We start from the raw sequence: 9406 nt of genomic DNA, 5'->3' as shown, positions 1-9406 counted from the left end.
TTTTTTGCCTTTTTTTAAGTTTCACTGTGAGGCCCAGTGGGGGCAGGGTGATGAAGGCAAGTTTGTCTGAATGTGAGTAAGAAGATGCGAAGAGAGAGAGGTGTAGCTGTTCATGCTGCTCTCACACACCATGCCATGTCGTTATGTGGCTAAGGATTGGGTCCACCGACTTGTTGTAGGTCTTACCCTCTCTCTCCTTTCTCTCCCTTACAACTAATTTCCTCCTTTTTTTTTTTTGTGATATTAATATTTATGTTGGGAAAGAATTTAGCAAAATCTGGGAAAAGAGAAAGAAAAAAAAAAAGAACAAAAAACAAAAAAAAGGGAGAGGAAAAGAATGGTGTGTATATGTGTTGGTGTATGAGCATGACACCAAATCAAAGAAGAAGCAGAGTATAGTACCATCGCCTGCTCAAGAAAGATTTTTCATTTAAAACAGGAGAACAAGTAGAGGAGAAGCACCAAAGGGGCATGGGGGGTTGATTTCTCTTTCTCTTTCTTTGTCTTCAACTTTTTTGCTTTACATATTTTACCCTTTAGGTTTCTCATTAATCAATACCCAAGAGTTGGGAATCGTCAAGATAAGAAAGACTCCTGAGGAGGACTGGAATTTGCATGTGGGGTTGAGGTTGTCTCTTCAATTTAGATTGGGAAGTTTTCTCTGAAGATGGCGGCTTCTTCTTCGTCGACGCCCTTGTTTGGAATAAGAGAAGAGGATCAGAACCAGATGAAGCAACAGCATTCCTCCACGCCGACGTCATCTACAGCTCCAGCTCCAGCTCCACTACCCCAGAAGAAAAAGAGAAACCAACCAGGAACACCATGCAAGTATCCAATAATTTTTGTATCCAAATCATATCATTTTAAACAAAATTCTTCTGAATTCCCCAATTTGCAAACATAATAAAAAGCCCAGTATATATATGGGAACCCTAGGTATTATAATTTTGAAGCGTTGAATGGGGAATTAATGAAGTGGGTATGTATGTTAATTAGATTTGGGTTGAGAGAGAGAGAGAGAGAAAGAGATTTATTGAAAATAAAATTAGAATTTTCTAATAGTTAGTTGTTTGGCATTTTTATCCATGACAGATCCAGATGCGGAGGTAATAGCACTATCTCCCAAGACCCTAATGGCAACAAACAGGTTCATATGTGAGGTATGCAACAAAGGGTTCCAAAGGGAGCAGAACCTACAGCTGCACAGAAGAGGACACAACCTGCCTTGGAAGCTAAAGCAGAAGACTACAAAAGAACCAAAACGGAAGGTTTATCTGTGCCCGGAGCCCACATGCGTCCACCACGACCCATCGAGGGCTCTCGGCGACCTCACTGGGATCAAAAAGCACTACTCGAGAAAGCACGGCGAGAAGAAGTGGAAGTGCGACAAGTGCTCCAAGAGGTATGCCGTGCAGTCTGATTGGAAGGCTCATTCCAAGACCTGTGGCACTAGAGAATATAGATGCGACTGCGGCACTCTCTTCTCTAGGTAATTTCTTTTTCTTCTTTTTGTTCCCAATATTACATTATATCTGCCCCCATTAATCAATCAATCCATCCATCCCTCCATCTAATACGCATATAGCCGCAGAGAGAGAGAGAGAGACAGGCATAGGCACAGGCGTTACTACAAGTTCTTCGCTTCTTTTGTTTAGGGCTTAGATTCCTCAAGTGACAGCTGAGGAAAAAGTTCTGATGCTTTCTTAATTTCCTCTCTCGCCTTCAGTTACCTTCCCAGGCTCTTTCTCTCTCTCTCTCTCTCTCTCTCTTTTCTTTGTCAAAATTCTTTAATTTTCGTCGGTACGGTGGAGAAGGAAATAGCAGAAAACATGTTCCCACGTGAATAATCCCTGGAAACTGTTATGGTCGTAGAGATTTCAGACCCCCCAAAAAAAAAAAATTCATCTTTTTATTTGGCCTCGAAGGCACCGCCATTTTTGCCATTTACTTTATGGTATCACGTGTTGCTATGCCATGTAGAGAGGGTGATGGTGTTTGTTCTCTTATGGGTTGGCTAGATGTGATCAGCACTGTGCTCTTGCGGGTATTCCTTTTCATGACAACGTTACTGCCTAACCAACTCTCTCTCTCTCTCATAACTCATATTCAGATGCCTTTTCTTCACCATTGCTGCAGTTTCGGGGCTGTCGTCCCAGTGTACAGAATTGCAGTCTTTTAGGACTCAGAATTCAGTTTTTGAGTTAATAAATGTGACATTTTCTTTAGATTCAGCTGGGAAACACATATTTCATGTGTTTTTCATTAATTGAGCACAAGTCCTCAAATGGTTGCTTTCTTGATTGACCACTTTTCGCAATGTTCAATATATACATTCTCCCGTTGCATTTATTGAAGATCCCGCTCTTCCAATCGTACTTCTTGATTGATTGATGTATTATTTTTCAAGTTCTAGTAAAATTCTGTCACCCACCCCTTTAATTCTCCTTTTTTTTTATGGGGAAAATTTTAGTTAAACTCCTGCTTAGCTCCTCACATTCTTCTGTACCAACTTTTATATATATATATATATATATATATATATATATATATTGATTTCAGTATTTAGTTTTTTCTTTTAATCATTTCAGTATATATATTGGGTAATGATTAATTGCAATGATGGTTACTGGGGTTCATTTGTCGGTGGAATTAGCAGATCATATATCCTATGTAAATTGAAAAGGTAATTAACTTTTGATTGTTGACTTTGTCCAATCTTAAAAGTGATTGTTGACTTCAAATATCAATGGGACGTCCAAATTTGATCTTAAATACATAGTTGTCACATGTATTTACCTTTAGATTAAACTGCTTATTGTGCAAATATATATAGAAATCTTTTTGCATATATATATAGTGTCCTTCTGTAATTATCATACCTGATCTAACAAGGGATTGATGTAAGTGGTTCAGGCGGGACAGTTTTATCACTCACAGGGCCTTTTGTGACGCACTGGCTCAAGAAAGTGCAAGACACCCTCCCAACTTGAGCACTAGCAACCTATATGGAAGCAGCAACAACATGGGGTTAGGCTTATCTCAAGTGGGTCCTCAGATGCAAGACCAGAACAGCCAATCCAGTGATATATTACGGCTTGTGGGTGCCAGGCCCGGTCAATTCGATCATCTCCTTCCCCCTGGGATTGCTTCATCCTTCCGACCACCACAGCCCATGGCTTCTTCTGCTTTCTTCATGCACGAATCCAACCAAAACTATCGTCAACAACAACAACAAGGGTTAATGCAATTTTCTAATCTTCAAAACAGCTCAAGCAATCCTCCAACTCCAAGCAATCTCTTCAACCTTAGCTACCTTTCCAACACCGGCACAAATAATGGCAACAACAACAACAACAACAACACTCTTCCATCTTCTGGTTTGCTAATACCCGATCATTTCAGCAATGCAAATGCTGCTGCCGGAGGCGGTGAAGGGTCCAGTATCTTCTCTCCTGACCAAATCAACTCAGGCGGCGTCCCTTCTCTCTACAGCGCATCGGTTCAAACCAACAATGCCATCCCGCATATGTCTGCAACTGCACTGCTTCAAAAGGCTGCACAAATGGGTTCAACTACAAGCAACAACAACACTGCCTCTTTGCTAACAACTTTCGGAAGCTCTTCCTCATCAAGTGGCGCCAAATCGCTTGTTCCAGGTGGCTTAAGCAGCATGTTCGGCGAACATGAGAGCCACCTCCAAGACCTGATGAATTCCTTCGCCAGTGGCGGCAACAACTCGCTTCTCAGTGCTTTTGGTGGATACAATGCCGGTAGGACCGACTTTCAAGTACACATGGAGGAACCCAAGCTACAGCAAAATCTGACGGTGAGCGTTGGAGGGTCTGACAGGTTAACCAGGGATTTTCTTGGGGTTGGGCAGATAGTGAGGAGCATGAGCGGAGTTTCGCAGAGAGACCAAAAACAACAACAGCAACAGCAACAGGCGCTGCAGCATCACCACCACCACGGCATTGGCATTGATGTGAGCTCCTTGGACTCCGACAGAAATACTGCGCCGTCAAGCCAATCTTTTAGGGATGGAGGAAATCTTCAGTGATTGCTGCTGCTGAAACAACGTACAGCGAGAGGTACGTAAAAATTAGTGACGCATTAAATTTGATCATAAGAATAAAAAAAGTATGTTGGATTTCTTGGCAAACGTGATTACTGTTATAGTGTTCATGGGGTTTTGGATTCTTTTCTTTTCTATTTTAATTTCTGACACATTATTGTCTTGCAATGCGGGCAGTCCTGACTTGGAGTACTTTGTTTCTTTTCTTGTCTTGTTCTACTTATTTTTCCTTTTTATCTTTTTATTTATTTATGTTTGTTGGGCTGGCGGAGTCACGAGCTCTGAACTTGGGATGCTCGGACAAATATCTTCTATATATATTGGGCCATAATTGTATATAGGATTAACCCCACAGACATTAGCTGACAAAAGAAAGAAAACCATACACATTTAATATTATCTCCAAAAAAAAAAATGTTTGTGAACACTCTTAGGGTTTGGGAATAAGTGGAGGAGTGAGTGCGAATGGAAGTCAAATAACTACAGTAGGAAATCTTCCTCCTCATGTGTCTGGACCTTAGTCGTTTCTTTAATTAAGAACCAGGTATATATATATATATATATATATATATATATATATATGATGTCTGCTATGAAAGGTTGGTGATTTGATATTCTTGTGTTTTATTTTATGTCAATTCATAAGCAGTACTGTGTCGGGGCATTTCTATCTTACTGTTGGACTCAACCCTAAAAAACAAAAAATAAGAAATTACTTCGTTTGAAGAATATTGATGTTCCTGATCAGTGGAAACCGCTGTGTGTAGGCACAAAATTAGTGAATCTCATGGACTATTAAGTATCCGGGTGTACGTATAATAATTGAGAATATATATAGCTGCCATACATACATACCTTGTATATATATATATATATATTGAGCAAAACATAATAGGGCTTGTTTGGAATAGATCGACTGACTTTTCTCTCTGGGTGTATTATACGTACGTTGAGGTCCAATCAGCCAACTCATCTGAGTATGCAATGACTGCCCTACCTGGTACGTTTCAAGGAAATTTCGAAAACTGCTTTTCCCATATCATTTAAATTTATCTAATTTCCTTACTTACCTGGACTGCAACACATGGGAAAACCAACCTACCAAGTCTCTACATCATCGAGACCTAAGATTACACTTTTTTTTCTTTTTTGTACACAATTAATTAATTGTTGAAAAATTATGCAAAACATTTGTTAATTAAGTGTAAAAATATCTTATTTTTAAGATAGGTCTATTCAACTGTCCCGATCGATGTTCTCTTGCCCTACTTATTTGCTCCCAAGAAGAGAGTAAATTATAACAAATTATAAAAGCGATCGAACTACTAGAAACAAATGCCAACAAATTTTGATATGTATTGAACAAAACCAAAATTTCGTAAATCCTTTTCTCACGACTTTTCTGATTTGACGAAATACTTAATCCGTTTTTCTTCATTCAAGAGTTAGTTCTTTTCCCCCTTGATCATTTCAAATTTTACTTTTGTTATTTCTAATTTTGAAATGGAAAAGGTAGAACTGGTAAATAAGATAAACACAGCTAGTTAAGGAGCATCTCTTTTAATATAATTTCACTCTAAATATTATATCATAATGTTTAGGGTGAAATATTATGATATAATCTAGCTCTTGTAAGAAGATCATTTGTCTTCAGTATTTAATTACTAGTAAATTAATTGGATATATAACCATCGCAAATAAGATAAGGAGCATCTCTTTTAATTATACATGTAATATCTTATACCCATATCTTATAAAATATTATAATGTTGAAATCGCACGAAGCTGAATTCTGCCTGCATGTGGACGGTGGACCTCACTTGAGATCTGCATATAAAGTTCACGTGTTCGCTTATAAAGTAGCACTGTCAAACACTTCTCAATTCATAAATTTTAGAGACTGAAATTGCTGGAAGATATTTTGATTTTATTGATGTATATAGTGACCACCCAGGTTGAACACTCAGTGAAGTAATAGATATGCAAAAATGACTCTCAAGTCTGAGGGGCACGTATGCCATGAATGGTGGCGAAACTACCTCTGATGGAAAAAGTATGAGGATAAAATGCAAACAAAGAGAGTTAAGAATAAATGTAGCCAAGAGAGTTAATTATGTGGATCTCTATACCTATGTAGAGTTATTCCTCTCTTTGTTTGGTAAGCGGGCTAAGGCAAGTGTAGAGGGACTAATATGGAAGGCGGTCTATCTTCATAACTAGCTTGCTTCTCTTTGATTAAGGGGATTTTTTTTATTTTTTATTTTTACCTTTACAAAAGAAAAAACGAAAAAAAAAAACATGTATCACATTTATTAATTAAGTTTAAGCTGTTTGCAGGAACTCAAACTTGTTCCACTGCAAGCGCATCTTTCTCATGATCGAATTCAGATTTTGGATGGAGCGAGGGCAGGGAACACATTAATTAAGCTTCTTCAAGTGTATTGGGATTTTGGTGATCAATCCCAGCTACAACTTTTTCATAGTTTAAGTAGTGAGTTTAGCAGACAATCCATTTGTGTTTCATTCTTATCAGTGTTGCTTTATGCACTGCTAACACCAGTTATTAGTAATACAAGGAAGATTGGAACTTCCACAAAAATCCAAAACGTATCAGAAAACTGTTGTGAAATGGCTTACTAAAAGGATTTTGCCAAATTATAACTTTTGAAGGATAATATTTGGGGCTATAGTTTGGAAATGAAATGACTCCAGAAATTTGCATCATAAATTATTTGGATTCGATTAAATATTTAATTTGAGTAATATTACTTTTCACGCCCATTTATCATATCCATTTCACACTGCCTGATGTGGCGTGTTTTAAATGACTTGTCATTTGTCAAAAAATACTTGTCTCTAGCCATGGTTTAATTGCTTAAGAGTTTTAAATTGAAAACCCAAGAATAATGTCACAAAATTTTATAATATTGTATGTAGAGTAATGGATAACGTTTTCAGCTTCTTCTAGATCACACGTAAAACTACTAATTGTTTTGATGCAAAATCACATACTATATAGAAAGGACAAAACATTTATGCACACTTCTTTTTAATCTTAATGGAGACAATATTTGATGTGTATTGCGTGTGTCTATATATTTTTATATATATATATATATATATATATATATAAGCTAAACTTAAAAATACAATTAAGACAGGCCATTAGCACCTCAATGAACTAAAAGGAGATCAGAAAAGTGGAAGGCACTAGTGAATGTAGCCGATAAAAGTCGCAACGCTTTATGATGGATAAAACTATCTAAAGTAAGAAAACCCTTAAAACTTAAATCTTGACAAGTTTTCAAAGAAATCGTGAAGATTAATCAGAAAAAGAATAGTGAAAAAAGCGTTTCCTTCATAGACACAGAGTTTAAGGCCCAACCAGTTCAGGTTATTTTGAAAAACCCAATTCAGACAGACCACTAGAACCTTAATGAGCTGGAAGGAGACCAAATAGGTGGAAAAAAAGATACCTTACACAAACATAAAGTCTGAAGCCCAATCAGTTCGGGTAAAACATAAAGCAACACAACAACAAAACATAATGGAAATACATGACAAAAAGTATGAAAAAATCTCAAAGTCCAAAAAACAGCAACACCAAAAGTGGAGGCGGAGATGTGGAGGAGCTTGTGTCGATGCGTGAGAGCCACGCGCCGGTGCTTGTTGCAGAGGGATGTTGAGGAGCGCCAGAAGGGGCCGGAGGCATTGTGGAGAGGCGGAGGAAGGCTGCACGCGCTGCATAGGGTGCACCAAGCGTCAGCACATATGCGACACGCGCCAGAGAGTAAGATCTACTCTTGGGTGCATGTGGACCATGTGCCGGCTCATGGTGGTTGGACGGTGGCATGACTAATGGCGTTTGAAAGCTGAGTGACCAAGGATCCTAGTGGAGTGGCGCTTCTGTGGGTGTGGCTTCCTAAAATTTATAGATATAATTTTGAAAAAATCAAATCCAAAAACTTCATAAAGTTTGCAGATCCAGTGTGGACGACGACGGTATGATGCTGAAACAGGGCAACTAGCAGTAGAGAAGGGGTTGATGGTGCTTTTGGACAAAGATAAGATCTCAAAAAATGCGAACAGGACCTCAAAAGAGACGAATAGGACCTCCGAAGAGAGAGAAGAGACCGATGTATTCGTATAAATCTTCATTACACAAAGTTTAAGTTTAACTAATAATTGTTTTAATAATATATGTATATTTGTTCAAATGTCTATTTTCCATGTCAAACGTACCCTAAGGATTCTCGTGGTAATAAAGACTAAAACAGAATGTACGTGCCCACAATTAAAAACTAGTTAAACCTTATTTTCAAGAAGATAGATACAATATATGACTCATGACGATTATGGTTTTTTTTTTTTTTAAAAAAAAAAAAAAATTTATCAACATTTTCTTCAATGTGTTACAATGTATGAATCTCTCTAATTGATAGCCTTATGTAGTATAATTCTTTATGAATAACTTTCAATAAGTCATTATGGGTCCAAATGTCATTATAAACTATATATTAGGAGCAAATACTTTCTGTAAAAAATATATAATGTATTTCACAATGATCAACAACTACACTAGACAACGAGAAATAAATCAAGCATAAAATGAACTAACTAATCCCATGTTATCTACCTTTTTTAAAACAATCTTTATTGAGAGATATTCTTTCATAGTTTTTGCAATCATAAATCTTTGTTTGTATGCTCTCTATAGTTACTTATCGTTCTTGAATTCTCGATCAATATGTTTGATTCCGCTCCAACCTTTGTAATACTCAATTAGCAAGTAACAATAAATTTTTAATGCCTTGGATATTGAATCCAGAACTTGAAGTCTTGTGATGAACTCGCTTCGAAGCATGCTATATGTGAACTCTGCCTCCATAGTGACAAGGCATTTATTGTATGTTTAGTTGTGTTCCATGATATAGCACCACAATGACTTCTTTGACTTCTTTCTCGACAGTGCAACTGTGACGACTTTTAGCAACGAGATTTTGATCATCAATGATGACTAATTTTCTTGTAGTGACTCTAGGTTAATTAGAAGACATCGGTCATGGCTTAAGGTACTTATAAAAGTACTCTTCAAAGCAAGCTCAAAAATGTATCTAGGGTTTTTGTCTGCGTGGCGATATGGTTGATCGAGTAAGTGAGCGATCAATGGGGTATTGTATAGCCTATCGATCCCTTTCGATCACGCTTAGTTTGAGTCACTTTGTGACTAATGTTTGTGCACTAGGATGCAATCCAACTTCAAACTGTATTTTGATAGATATGACTTGTTTGTCAACTGTTCGATCGATGCAATTGGTTTGACACATATCCATC

At 37.5% G+C, this 9406-nt stretch overlaps 1 protein-coding gene across 3 annotated transcripts; it reads left to right on the top strand.

Annotated features, from left to right (window-relative positions):
• Positions 1-262: 262 nt before the first annotated feature.
• Positions 263-6763, top strand: LOC132189417 (protein indeterminate-domain 5, chloroplastic). Of its 3 annotated transcripts, none has more exons than XM_059604167.1 (4): positions 263-824; positions 1093-1489; positions 2914-4088; positions 6410-6763. In XM_059604167.1, the coding sequence occupies exons 1-3, from the start codon at positions 668-670 to the stop codon at positions 4055-4057; spliced, it is 1698 nt and encodes a 565-aa protein (XP_059460150.1). In that variant the 5' UTR covers positions 263-667; the 3' UTR covers positions 4058-4088; positions 6410-6763. The 3 variants fall into 3 exon arrangements, with proteins under 3 accessions (XP_059460150.1, XP_059460158.1, XP_059460142.1); XM_059604175.1 differs by lacking the exon at positions 6410-6763 and adding an exon at positions 5027-5072; XM_059604159.1 differs by lacking the exon at positions 6410-6763 and having other exon boundaries at positions 2914-4273.
• The last annotated feature ends 2643 nt before the right edge of the window (positions 6764-9406 follow it).

Source organism: Corylus avellana, chromosome ca1 (genome assembly GCF_901000735.1).
Source record: "Corylus avellana chromosome ca1, CavTom2PMs-1.0".
NCBI classification, from domain to species: Eukaryota; Viridiplantae; Streptophyta; class Magnoliopsida; order Fagales; family Betulaceae; genus Corylus; species Corylus avellana.
The sequence above is the reverse complement of the archived record's forward strand: the minus strand, read 5'-3'. Positions and strand labels throughout refer to the sequence as shown.

Excerpts from the sequence above, each read along its gene's own strand:
- LOC132189417 (XM_059604167.1), top strand. The coding sequence starts at position 668 with ATGGCGGCTTCTTCTTCGTCGACGCCCTTGTTTGGAATAAGAGAAGAG. Across the intron at positions 825-1,092 it reads AAACCAACCAGGAACACCAT|ATCCAGATGCGGAGGTAATA; the intron begins GCAAGTATCCAA and ends TATCCATGACAG. Across the intron at positions 1,490-2,913 it reads TGCGGCACTCTCTTCTCTAG|GCGGGACAGTTTTATCACTC; the intron begins GTAATTTCTTTT and ends TAAGTGGTTCAG.